The sequence below is a fragment of the Bos indicus genome, chromosome 17 (genome assembly GCF_029378745.1).
Source record: "Bos indicus isolate NIAB-ARS_2022 breed Sahiwal x Tharparkar chromosome 17, NIAB-ARS_B.indTharparkar_mat_pri_1.0, whole genome shotgun sequence".
Taxonomy (NCBI): Eukaryota; Metazoa; Chordata; class Mammalia; order Artiodactyla; family Bovidae; genus Bos; species Bos indicus.
This window is the reverse complement of record NC_091776.1, coordinates 12016182-12029262: the sequence shown is the minus strand read 5'-3', so window position 1 is coordinate 12029262 and position 13081 is coordinate 12016182. Positions and strand designations below refer to the sequence as shown.

Here is a 13081-nt window from a genome sequence, read left to right as displayed (position 1 = left end):
ATGGTTGGATGGCATCACTGACTTGAAGGACACGAGTTTGAGCAAGCTCTGGGTGTTGGTGATGGACAGGGAAGTCTGGCGTGCTGCAGTGCATGGGGTCGCAAAGAGTTGGACGTGGCTGAGTGAGTGAACTGAACTGAACTGAAGGACATGACGCAGGGGCTCTGTCACTGGCTGTCTCCTTCTCCTAGTCATCTCCTGTGACAGCTGCCACCTTGTAAGTGGGCGGAAAGTAGTCTTGCAAAGTCTGAGCCGCTGGGAAGGAGTCAGCTCTATGGGTGCTTCTGCAGCAGGTGCTGCCTCTCCATTTTGTATGAGTCACTCACTTTGTTTTATTTTGGTTTTTAATTTGATATATAGTTTGGGGCTTCCTGGGTGGTGCTAGAGGTAAAGAACCCTGGCCTGCCAACACAGGAGATGTAAGAGATGTGGGTTCAATCCCTGGGTTGGGAAGATCCCCTGGAGGAGGAAATGACAACCCACTCCAGTATTATTGCCTGGAGAATCCCATGGACAGAGGAGCCTGGAGGGCTACAGTCTATAGGGTCATAAAGAATTGGGCATGACTGAAGTGACTTAGCACACATAATTTTATAAATCCACAAATATCAAATAAGTAAGAAGGCTTCTGAGCTGAGTGTGGTGAAACTGACATTGCTGTGTGGCCTCGTTTGCTACTGAACTCTTATTTAATTCCCAAACACATATTTTGGCAATACAAAGAAGTTGTGAAGAGTCTGGAAAATTAAAGAGAAAGCGACATTCTAGATAAATCCAAGTGCTGTTATGTTTAGAAAAACGTGAAATCAGGACACATGTGAATGAAGAGGCGAGGCAAAGACGGTGGGCATCTGAGTGGTGGGCATGTATATTTTGAGTATATTTACTGAACCTTTACTCCACTGTAATATGCCCTTCAACATGAGCAAATTAAAAACAGTTTTAAAGACTGCATTTTAAGTATCATTGTGCTTTTATATTGATGTAGAACAATTGGTCCTCAACTCTCTTGTTCAAATTGAAATGGACTAATGCATCATTATTACTGAATTTAGTTAAGAAAATGTGTACTTGAGAATAAGGTTATATGTGCAAATGCTAACACGTTTGAATGGCTAAGATTCAGAAATAGCACTTCAATGTGACTTGGATCCAAAGAAGATCCTTCTAGAGTCTCACCTTCTGCCTTGACACCATCCAGGACTTTATCGTCGGCACGAGCACGCTTCCCAGGAGGATTTGCACCGGGTGGTAGATGAGCAAGGGGACGGATATTAAAGAGAGGTACTCGTGGCCTGCAAACACGATCTTCAGCATTGGGATTCCTGATGAACAAAGAAGACAGAAAACCCAGAGGCAAATTCAGTTTGTCGTCAAACTAGACACGGGCCGTTAAAACTGGACATTGGCATGCACCATCTTTCTCCTGTGGATATTCACAGAACCAAACGGAATGTCTCAAATGAATCACCAAATCTTTCCATCTTCCTTTTACTATGTAAAGCTGTAAGCTCTAGAACAGATTAAAACTGAAAACGGGGTCAATTCAAGGGCACGGGTAACTCTCACTGCCTAACAGAGAGGAGAGAAGACAGTGTGGAAGACAGTTGCTTTGAGAAGACTGAGGCGTACCACTAGAGGTTAAAAATGGATCATTTGCTTAGTAGTAAAACACTCCACTGGTCTTTAGGGGGGCCTGCTAGACACCATTTCAAAGCACCTAAGTTCACTTCGGGGCTGAAAGGATTTGATAAGATAAAGAGGAGGGTACTTTAGCCAAAGAGACAGTCATAAAGGCTTTGCCCACTCTTTTGGCCAAGAAGCTCAAAGCGCTTTAAGCAGTATTGTGTATGGCAGATGAAAATTCTAAAATCTGTGCTGAGTGATTAAACCCCACAGTGAAGGTCTTACCGGAACTTAGGTAAATGCATACTACTTCTAAATGAGTCTGCGGCTCTATTGCACCATGGCAAAGCATGCAGAGTTTGTAAGTACCTACCTAGCAGGTGTACCTATTAAGCTTCTATAACAGAATTCAGACTCCGGTGATTTGACTGTTATCACCAATTGCTTTAATGTGGCCCAGTCATCAGAAGACTGTGTATGCACATCAGTTCTGTCATCTGAACAGCTTTAAGAGCTGAGCTTTCTGTTTCTTTGAGACCAGCCACTGAAAAGGAACCAAGCTCCTAAACACATGCAGTGATGGCCCATAAATAACGTTTTATCATAACCCGGTGAGGAAAGCTCTGCTTTTCCAATTATTTTTACCTTCTAATAAATTTCAAACCTTTATGCAAAAATGTATTTCATGGCTGCTTTCTTTTTCATAGCCTCACATATCATTGCCATAAACTGCAAACACTTAACTCTTCCCAAACAATGTCTCTCTCCACGCTCCAAATGTTTAGTCTTGCACAGTTTCTGTCTTCTCACTAATATAAAGAACAGAGGAGCTTTGTTTTTGAATGTAATATGCTTACTCCATTTATTGGATTTGAATTAGCAACATCCAATATTACGGTTCCAGAAAGTTATTACAATGAGAAACGAAGAAGATCTAAACATATATTCTTCCTATTTTCAGAAAAGACTATTACTTTTTTTTTTTTTGGCTGCTCTGGATCTTTGTTGTCGTGCTGAGGCATGTAGGATCTTAGTTTCCTAGCCAGGGATCAAACTTGCGTCCCTGGCATTAGAAGGTGGATTCTTAACCACTGGACCACCAGGGAAATTCTCAGGTTATTTGGCCCAAAAGGATGATGTGAATGAGTTGGAGGGTGGGGTGGAGTAACAGCAGGGCATAAAGGGAGCAAATGATATAAATACGGAAGTATTTGTTTCTAAAAGTGATCAGAGCAGGGAGTTCTTACTCAAAATTCAAGGCCCATGGCTGCTGGGCTAAATCACCTGAGTTCCATTTTCTTGGCTACACCCGGCAGGCTCTGTGTCGTTCTTCAGTAAGCCAAAGCAAGTTCACAGCTACAGTCGCAGAGCTACCTCTCCAATAAGCAAGATACACAAGGTATCGTAATGGAAAGGACCTCAGCAGCTCACTGTAGCGTGATGAAAAGATAACAGTAATGATGACAATAATGTTTCTGAGTGCAGTGGGCGCTTAACTAGATGCCAGGTGCTGTCAAGGGCTCTCCTGTATGAATGAAATGCCTAGAAGCTGTAACTTTCCCAAGAGGTGGGATCTTTACTGCAATCCAGGTCCCCTGCGTTTCCAGTTCTCTGTGTCAGGCTGGGGTCAAGGCCTCTGAGGTCTTCAAGACGTCCTGGGGATGGTGGCTCCATGAAGCAGAAGAGGACCTGGGCTGCAAAGAGCTCTCTGATCCAGAGTCTTTTTGGGACTCTCTCCCCTCGGGTTCCTCCCAGTAGTGCACCCGGGGCAGCAGACCTTGGACTCCCCTGCTTCTCACAGGGGTGTTCCTGTGATTTCACATCAGCCAGGAGCTCAGTAACCGTGAGGCCTATTCTCATAGCTGCAAGGGAACTCCAGACGGAAGCTGACTTCCAGAAGCTTCCAGCACACGACTGACCTTCTACCTCCTGTGGTCCCTAGTACCATGCATGTGAAGTTCTCTTCTGGCCCCGGGCTGGTTCTTCAGCTCTTTCATTTCATCTTCCAATATACTCCTCTGTACATATTTGCTGACGGGGTTGGGACTCTGCAAACATCCTCCTCCTCATCAGTTCATGGCTCCGTGCATGGTTCTGCCTGGAGAGGGCACCACAGGAAGTCTGGAGAAGGGGCAGGTGCCTGGGGGTTAGCCCCACTGGATACCCTTACGCCCCTCCTAGGAAGTCTGACCTTCATTTCCTCTCCAGACTTATACTGATAGGTTCTGAGATCTCCAACTTCTTCCTTTATTCCCCCAGCTCCGGCTATTCATTGTCCCCTCTCCACTTTCCAGTTTTCCAGCTGTTTAAGTGTCCCTGGGTTGATGGGCTGGTGCGTTTGCCTGACTCACCCTGGAGACACAGACCTTCTCTCACTCAGCCTGGCACCACAGTCATCCACCTCAAGAGACAGTTCTACCATGACTGGCAGCTGCTGTAGCCATTTGTCAAACAAAGCAGGGATTTCCCTTCACCACTTTGTGAGCCTGCAATACTTTCTGGTTCACTGTTTATTTATTTGGCTGTGCCCAGGTCTCACTTGTAACACATGGGATCTACAATCTTCATTGCAGCTTGCAGGATCTTTAGATGAGGTATGTGAGATCTAGTTCCCTAAAGGGATCAAACTCAGCCTCCCTGCATTGGAAGCATGGAGTCTTAGCCACTGGGCCACCAGTGAAGTCTCTTATTCTTGTTCATTGTTAATCAGATTTCCTATCGCCACTCTTCCTGGTGACTGTTAAAAATATGATTGAAAATAAAATCAGAGAGGAGAACTTGGCTTCCAAAGATGAGGGTCAGGTCCCTCTGCTGTGTCTTGTTACCCTCTCAGGGTGGATTCACGACACGCTAGTCCCTGCATGAGGGAACCGAGACTCCAGAGTCCAGCTCTTTGTTTTGGGAACCTTTCTGTCCCCTTGGTCTGGAATGCTCCCTTCCTTCTCAGTCATCCAATGAGTCACTTTCCTTTTCAATCATTAGTGTCTTTGCAGGCCCCTCTGGGTCTGTCTTTCTTTCCCATGCCTTCCTTCAGTTTCTCCCTGTCTGCCCTTCTGGCCCCAAATCAGTAGCTTCTGCTTAGCGCCTTTTCATTTTCTCAAGAGTCAGAGTAGAAAGAGAAGCTGGGAGAAGTGAGTGAGGGAGGAGAATTAACTTCTCCACACCTGAGTGGTCCAGGCAGTGGCCACGATCGCTTGGAAGCAGTGAGTTTATGACCTCTGTCCTAGGGCCTCCTGGCTGGGTTTCCAGCACCGTCAGGATGAACACTGGAAATGCAATAGAGAGATTCCCAGCACCTGCCACTGCATTTCCCACCCTGCGACTTCTGTCACCCGGCCATGAATTTGGCAAAACCTGATCTTCAAGTCAAATCAGAGAACATGGGCTAGATCTCGTTTTCCAGAAGCCCATGTAATGCACCGCCCTTTCATCCTCTTCACCCAGCCTTTTAATAGTTCACCCCATCACTCACTCATTCATTCAACGAGCACTCGCTGAACAGATTAACTACAGCATGTGACAAAGCCTCACCAAGGAGGCTCAGCAGCCCCGGGGTGACCACTCATACCTCCTACCCGTAACCTTCCTTCAGGGCACGGTGGGCCTCACCTGTGCCCCGGCACTCTCCCCAACCGCGCTCTCTGCCTTCAGGCTTGTCTTGTGCAGGGTATTTTCCAGTCAGGAGCCAGACTGAGTGCAAACCCCTCTACGGCTCACCACCCCGCCCCTCGACTCCCCCTGTGCTCCAGCCACCGAGAGCGCAGTACCCTCTCCTTCTAGCTCTGCCCCTCCTCCAGGCTCAAGAGGTCTCGCCCCTTGATCTTTGCCAATGAGCTCTCTTTTTGCCCAGAATTCTTGTCACACTTCTTGACCTGCTCAATCTTTAAGCCCTCAGTTCCCAAACTTGCCTCCTCAGGGAAGTCATCCTTATTGTCTCAAGCCTCCTTTCTGCTCTAGGCTTACCTAACTGAGGTGCATTCCAGCCTAGCATTTGCTGCACTTATTATTACTGCTTGCTTCGTGTGTGTGTGTGTGTGTGTGTGTGTGTGTGTGTGTGTGTGTCTGATCCTTACTAAGCTGTGGGCTTTTTAGGGTCAGCTACTGTTTCGCCTTCATCTCTGAGCATCTTAGTCCTCAGAAGGAGAATGCTGAAGCATTAGAATTGTGCTAATCCAGACCCTATCATCAAGTTACTGTGTAGACTATCACTCCATTTTCACTCCATTCATTAACTAGGGAGAAAAGAAGGGGCAATAATTTCAAAAAAACCAAACAAACTTACTCGAAAGAGTTTTCTTTTTCAAGTAAAATTTAAATATAGGACTCTTTTCATCTTGCGATCACTGCAGTAATATAAATGAAGCAAATTAATTTTAATGCTCCCAGGTACTGATTCTGTGTCACTGTGGTTGACAGGATCCGACTAGACTATATGAGATGGCGTTTGACTTTATGGAAGTGAACACCACGCGCGCATTTACAATTTTACAGGGACTTTAAGCTGTCATGCTGAAAAATGTTTATAAAACATTAATCAAAAAATGCCTCTTTAATACAATGCATTGTCTGAAAGATGTTAGAAGGCGCATATTGTAAATGGATTCTTTTTCTGACTAAAGTAATTTCCACCAAAAGCATTTCCCCACTGCTCTACAAGTACACTGTGTGGAGAGATAAAGAGCACTTTCTCAGCACATTACTACCTGCTCCAAACACTTGGGAAATCACTAATGTAGAGCATGCCATATTTCCATGTCACACATGACACATTCGTCTAAAATTATCCAACAGACTTTGACACTGCGGCATATTCCATAAGCAGAGCTTTCAACTGACATCTGCCAAGTAAGAACTTCAAGTGCGAGCTTTCTTCTTCTAACAAGCAAGTAAGGGGTTTCTTTTATCCTATACCCAGGATGGGAAGGATAATACATACCAGAACAAGTGGGGTTTTCTTTCCCCTATTTTGAACATGTTTATTTTATGTTCTCTGAATTAGAAAATTCCCTTTGTATCAGTTTTCTAAGTTTTAACAGTTACCTCTTTCTATTGGATGGATGGTTTTTAAATTTTTCCTGAGAAATACTTTTTTTTTTCCCCTCTAGGTTAAATATGGACCTTTATATAGAAGGCTGCTCTATACTCAAAATATAAAAACCATTTACGGGGACTTCCCTGGTGGCCCAGTGGCTAGGATCCCCTGCTCCACTGCAGGGGGCCTGGGTTCTATCCCTGGTGGGTGAGCTAGGTTCCATATGTTTCAATTAACAGTTCACATGCCACAGCTAAAAACTGGCATGGCCAAATAAGTAAAAAATAAAAACCATCTACTTTACATAATTGTTCAGATTTTTCTTGTAGATGCATGACGCTCTCACCATCTATTCATTCTTTCATTCCATCCATCCATCATTCATTCAAAAAATACTTTGTGGGCTTCTGCTATATGTGAGTTACTATTTCTAGTGCTGAGGACATAAAGAGAAATAACACAGACCAGATCCCTGCCTTCTTGGGACCTGCTTTCTGTAGCTTCTGCCCCGATCACCTTGGCTTCCCTTCTGAGTGCAGGGCTGGCACATGCTTACTTGGTTTCTACAGCTCAGAGTTTGGGGCTCATCTTTGACTAACTCCATCTGTCTGTTGACTTGTAGATCAAGTCACCAAGTTCTGGACAGTCTTTTTTCCATCTAGTGCTGTCCTTCTCCCTCAGTCTTCACGGCCACCTTCCTAATTCAGTTCCTTATAAAATCAAGCCAAATGACTCTGGGCCTCCTGACAGAACCCCCTGTCTTCAGACTCTTCCTTTCATCAATCCTACAAACCACAGCCAGATTAATCTTCCTAAGACCCACATTAATTAAAGCCAAGACCCTGCTCAAGAATTACAATGACTTTCCAGCGCCCATTCATCAAGTCCTCTATCCTTTAACGTCAATAGAGAAGGATTATGACACTGCCATTTTGTAAGGGCTTTGCTTGCATTATCTCATTTAATCCTTACAACAGCCCTAAGAAGCAAGTGGCGATTTCCCTGATGAAACGCAAGGCAACTGAGGGTTAGAATGACCTGCCTAACATCATACATTGGTTAGGCGGTAGAGGCAGAGTTAGACAATGGTTCACTTTTTATTTTTAACCTTATTTTTTTTTATTGGAGTATAATTGCTTTCCAATGTTGTGTTGGTTTCTGCTGTACAACAAAGTGAATCAACTCTATGAGTACATAGATCCCCTCCCTCTTGGGCCTCTCTCCTACCCCCTCACCCCACCACTCTGGGGCATCACTGGGCACTGAGCTGAGCTCCCTGTGCTGCATGGCAGCTTCCCACTAGCTAGCTATTTTACACACGGTAGCGCATATATGTCAACGCTCCTCTCTATTTCGTCCACCCTCCTTCCCCGCTGTGTCTGCATGTTTGCTCTCTACATCAACTCCCAGTTGCCAATTGCTGTCACTGGCTCAGGCCTAGCACGTGTCTTTGTGAATGCTGAGCCCCCGCCTAGATCTTGTCCTTTCTTTCTGGGTGACTAAATTCTACGGGTTCTTGCAGGCTCATCTTTACATTTTCCTCCACTGTGAAGGTGGGCTTCCTACTGATTTCTTCTTTTGAAGAATGAAGCCTCTCTTCTGAGTTGTGTTAGGGGACCCATTGACTGACACCACCCATCCTGGCCAGGCAAGATAGTAACCACTTACATGAGTTATTTTACAACAGGAGTTCCTGGAACTAACAAACCACCACCTACCAGAAGAATTCAGGAAAGGTCAAAAGGAGAGAAGAGACTCCAGTCCATATGTTCTAACAATCCTCCAGAATCCTCCTCACTGCAATCCATCTTGGCTAAGCCATACGTGGACCACCAGGAAGGACCCTGAGTCAGAATGATCGGCTACAGACAACCCAGAAACTAACCACATCACCATAAAACCCGAGACTCTGAGCCATGTGGCAGAGCAGTCACCCTGGGTTCCCTTACCCTCCTGCTCTCTGCCTGGGCACCCCTACCCAGTAAAGTCTTTGCTCTGTTGGCATGTGTGTCTCACTGGACAACTCACTTCTGAGTGTTAGACAAGAGCCCACTCTTGGGCCCTGGAAGGGGTCCCCTTTCTTGCAACAATTGCATCCCATAAATTTAGCATTTGCTTATGATCCCATGACTTTCTTTTGTACAAATTTTGTTTCCCTCTGAACATCGGCAAAGTCCTTTAATCTCCTGCAGTGTTTGAGCACAGGTGCGTGTGTGTGTGCTCAGTCATGTCCAGCTCTTTGCAACCCTATGGACGGTATACTGCAAGGCTCCTCTGTCCATGGGATTCTCTAGGCAAGAACCCTGGAGTGTGGTGCCATGTCCTTCTCCCGGGGATTTTCCCGACCCAGGGATTGAACCAGCATCTCCTGCCTCTCCTGTATTGCAGGCAGATTCTTTACTGCTGAGCCCCCACTCAATACACGAATGATCGATTATTTAAGAACAGAGGATGAAGCAATGTTTCCCATCAAAAAAGCCTGAACAAGAATAAATACTAGTTGCTTTACTGAACTATAAAGAGAATCATTTACACATTCCTCCAGGAGGAGGTTGTATTTCACAGGAGAAATATATATTCGATATGGTAGGAAGGAGAGAAACTGAACTGACCACAGAACCCAAACTTTGAAATGAGCATTGAGTTGTGGAGTAGGACAGGAAATATATTGAAAAATGTCCTTTGTGTCTTTTGAACTTATTTCACTTACTATCCCACTTCCCTAAGAGAGAGTATACTCCAATCACCTGGATCATTTCCTATCTCTCAGAGATTCATTCGTCTGAATTCACTTGACTTGTTTTCCATTTAAATGCTTTCTCAGACTTTCCAAGGAGTCTTGAAGACAGTTGCAGGCGAATCTGGAATCCAGTTGCTTTGCTCTCTAGTTGTCATGGAGATTTCCCACTTTTGTTCACTTTGTTCTTAGTTAGAAACATCCATAATTTTACTCTTCAAATGTCCTACACATTGTTATTTGAATTCTATCTCTTCCTTCTTTGTGAATCTCTCAGCTTAAAAGCCCATGTTTGCCTTTAAGAGTCACTGGGATACATGGTCTCCCCATCATAATGTAATCCAAGAAGGCCACTCTTTTTCCAGCATCACTAAATGCTAGTCTGGGTCCCCCTCTCCAACACACACACCACACACACACACACACACACACATTTTCTCTTCAGAGACAAATGCTCACAGAAAGTTAAACTTGTTGATGCTGATTTATTCCAACCACTAAAATGAAAGTGAAAGTGAAGTCACTCAGTTGTGTCCGACTCTTTGCAACCCCATGGACTATCTCCTCCATCCACGGAATCTTCCAGGCAAGAGTACTGGAATGGGTTGCCATTTCCTTCTCCAGGGCATCTTCCTGACCCAGGGATCGAACCTGGGTCTCCTGCATTAAAGCCAGATGCTTTACCATCTGAGCCACCAACAAAGGGGCAATTACGTGCCACTTATAGAACATGAAATGATGATTCCAAAACACAATAGTTTTAGAATTTGATTAGAAAAGACTTTCAGGATTATCCTAAAGCAAGCTAATTTTCAGTTAACATAGCTGTTGCTTCATACAGAGGTTTATAATTTATTATGTCCAGTAGCCTACAGGAGGCGGTACAGTGTAAGCTGTTAGGAAGGCCAATACAAGACACAAGAGAGCCCTGGGTGGAATCCCACGCCTACCACTTATCACCCTGTTACTCTCATCGGGCAAGTGACTGAACCTCTGTTTTCACGTCTGTAAAATATACCTACTTTGTAGGTTTTTTCCCCCTTAATAACCAGAAATGAAACAGTACACAATGTCTGGTAAACAGTAAGTCTTCGGACACTATTCCAGGTGCGGTAAATAATTCTTGCCTAGAAAATCCCATGGACAGAGAAGCCTTGAACCAGCCCCACCTGGAGCCCCTGCCTTCACGGAGCTCGTGTTCTTACTCACTGACCCAGGAGAGACGACAGAGCGCTGGGCCAGAGCAAACACCACGCAACCAGAGTCACGGCACAGGGCAGTGAGGAAGCACAGCACTGCCATCTAGGAAAAAAGCTGACGGGCAAAATGGATGCAGTAAGCATCTGGGTTATTCTAATTTTTGTCTCTCTTTTAGAGTGAGTAAAAAGAATGGCAACCCACTTCCAGGTTGGTGGGTATGGCTTGGCCTGCCGTCCGTCAGAGAGAGGCTCACCAGATTAGTCAAGAGTCGTCCTGAGCTGTGGCCTGTGGGAGCAGGTGGGGTTTAGTCTGCACAGCCCTCAGCATTACATTATGCTCCTACTTCTGGCTTGCCTAGGGTGTCCCCTGAAACTCATTCTGGAACATTCTAAAGGCTAGCAAGTCCACCTCCTGCAGATTCCCTTAGGAAGGCAGACAGGATGTCATGGATTATGTGACTTGCTCTCATTCACGCCCATCTAAATGACTGGTCTTTTGCTCAAATTCTCCAAAGTATTTTATTTTGGTATTTATTCATTTTTATTTATTTGGCTACACTGGGTTTTAGTTGTGGCACTTGGGATCTTCAATCTTCGTTGCAGGATCTTTGGTTGTGGCATGTGGGATCTAGTTCCTGACCAGGGATCAAACTCGGGCTCCCTGCATTAGGAGCATGGAATCTTAGCCACTGGACCACCAGGCAAGTCCCTTTTAGGTATTTCGACACTGGGTTGCCCTTCCCTTGCTGATGATTTACATTTTATGTGCTTCCCTGTTCTTTTCCTATCATTCCATCTGTAACTGAAAACTGCCATTTAACTGGTGTGACTTCACCATCAGGACTTCCTTAAGGTTTCTTTTTTTAATGTGGACCATAGCTAAAGTCTTTATTGAATTTGTTACAATCTTGCTTATATTGTTTATGTCATGGTGTTTTGGCTCTGAGGCATGTGGGATCTTAACTCCCTGGTCAGAGATGGAACCCATGTCCCTGCATTGGAGGGCGAGGTCTTCATCACTGGATGACCAGGGAAGTCCCATCACCATCAGGACTTCTGTTGTTGCTTTCTGAACCATAGAAGAAAAGATTTTTGTCCTTCAAGTAGAAGGAGACATCTAAAATGACGTACAACTAAATAATATATGCAAATAAGAGCTTTCTAGTTTTCTCAGCGTCCCAGAGATGGGTTCAGGGAATCCACGTAGATGAGGGCATTTCCAAATCACTGAACACAAATGCGACATCAGCAGCAGCCAGGGGATGGCTAACAACCCCCTTGGCTAGACCTTTGACCGAAAAACAGGACAATCTTATACCAGTTTCACAGGTAAGTACAAGTGGAATTTTAATTCCCAACCTCTGAGGCCTGAAAAGCATCTTATGGTTATCTCTGTAGATGGCATACAAGACCGAAAGGGACATGTGGAAATCCACACAGGGAGTTTTGGCCACGTGCTTCAACCGACTGGACCCAAACATCCCGTCTACAGTCTTTACAGGGCTCTCCTACCACCCTCCCCTTGACACTTAGGAAGACTCAGAGTTCTGTTTCTTTTCATCTAGTCAGCTGTTATTTAGCTATGCAAAGTGTAAGTTGATGTTTTTGTTAAACTTTCCTAGCTCCTTTACTGAACTATAAAGAGAATCATTTACATATTCCTCCAGGAGAAGGTTGTATTTCATAGGAGAAATATATATTTGGTATGTTCATTGGAAGGACTGATGTTGAAGCTGAAACTCCAATACTTTGGCCACCTGATGCGAAGAACTGACTCATTTGAAAAGACCCTGATGCTGGGAAAGAGTGAAGGCAGGAGGAGAAGGGGACAGACGACAGAGGATGAGACGGTTGGATGGCATCACCGACTCAATGGACATGAGTTTGACTAAACTCTGGGAGTTGGTGATGGGCAGGGAGGCCTGGCGTGCTGCAGTCCTTGGGTCTGCAAAAGAGTCAGACACGACTGAGTGACTGAACTGAACTGAACTGAAGTGTAAGTTGACGTGTAAGTGTAAGTTTTTGTTAAACTTTCCTAGTTGCTTTACTGAACTATAAAGAGAATCATTTACACATTCCTCCAGGTGAAGGTTGTAATTCATAGGAAAAATATATATTTGGTATGGTAGGAAGGAGAGAAACTGGACTAACCATGGAACTCAAACTTTGAAATGAGTATTGAGTTGTGGAGTAGGAGAGGAAATATATTGAAAAATGTCCTTTGTGTCTTTTGAACTTATTTCACTTAATTTCCTACTTCCCTGTAGATGGCGTACAAGAGATCTATCCTTCACATTTCAAAACCAGAATTCAAACATATAACATTTTATATATTATAAAACATACACTATGTAAGTGTTAGTTGCTCAGTCGTGTCTGACTCTTTGTGACCCAATGGACTGTAGCCCACCAGGCTCCTGTGTCCATGGGATTCTCCAGGCAAGAAGAATACTGTGTGGGTTGCCATTCCCCTCCCCAGGGGATCTT

At 44.7% G+C, this 13081-nt stretch overlaps 1 protein-coding gene and 1 long non-coding RNA gene across 5 annotated transcripts in view; one reads left to right on the top strand and one right to left on the bottom strand.

Moving 5' to 3' along the window:
* The window catches only part of SLC10A7 (solute carrier family 10 member 7), a 323368-nt gene that overhangs the window by 4573 nt on the left and 305714 nt on the right, over positions 1-13081 (bottom strand). For all 4 annotated transcript variants that reach the window (XM_070769031.1, XM_070769030.1, XM_070769029.1 and 1 more), the window contains one exon: positions 1180-1325. In XM_070769031.1, the coding sequence (XP_070625132.1) occupies positions 1180-1325 (146 nt within the window). The remainder of the gene's footprint in view (positions 1-1179; positions 1326-13081) is intronic.
* The window catches only part of LOC139176686 (uncharacterized), a 69084-nt gene that overhangs the window by 18097 nt on the left and 37906 nt on the right, over positions 1-13081 (top strand). The window lies entirely within an intron of this gene.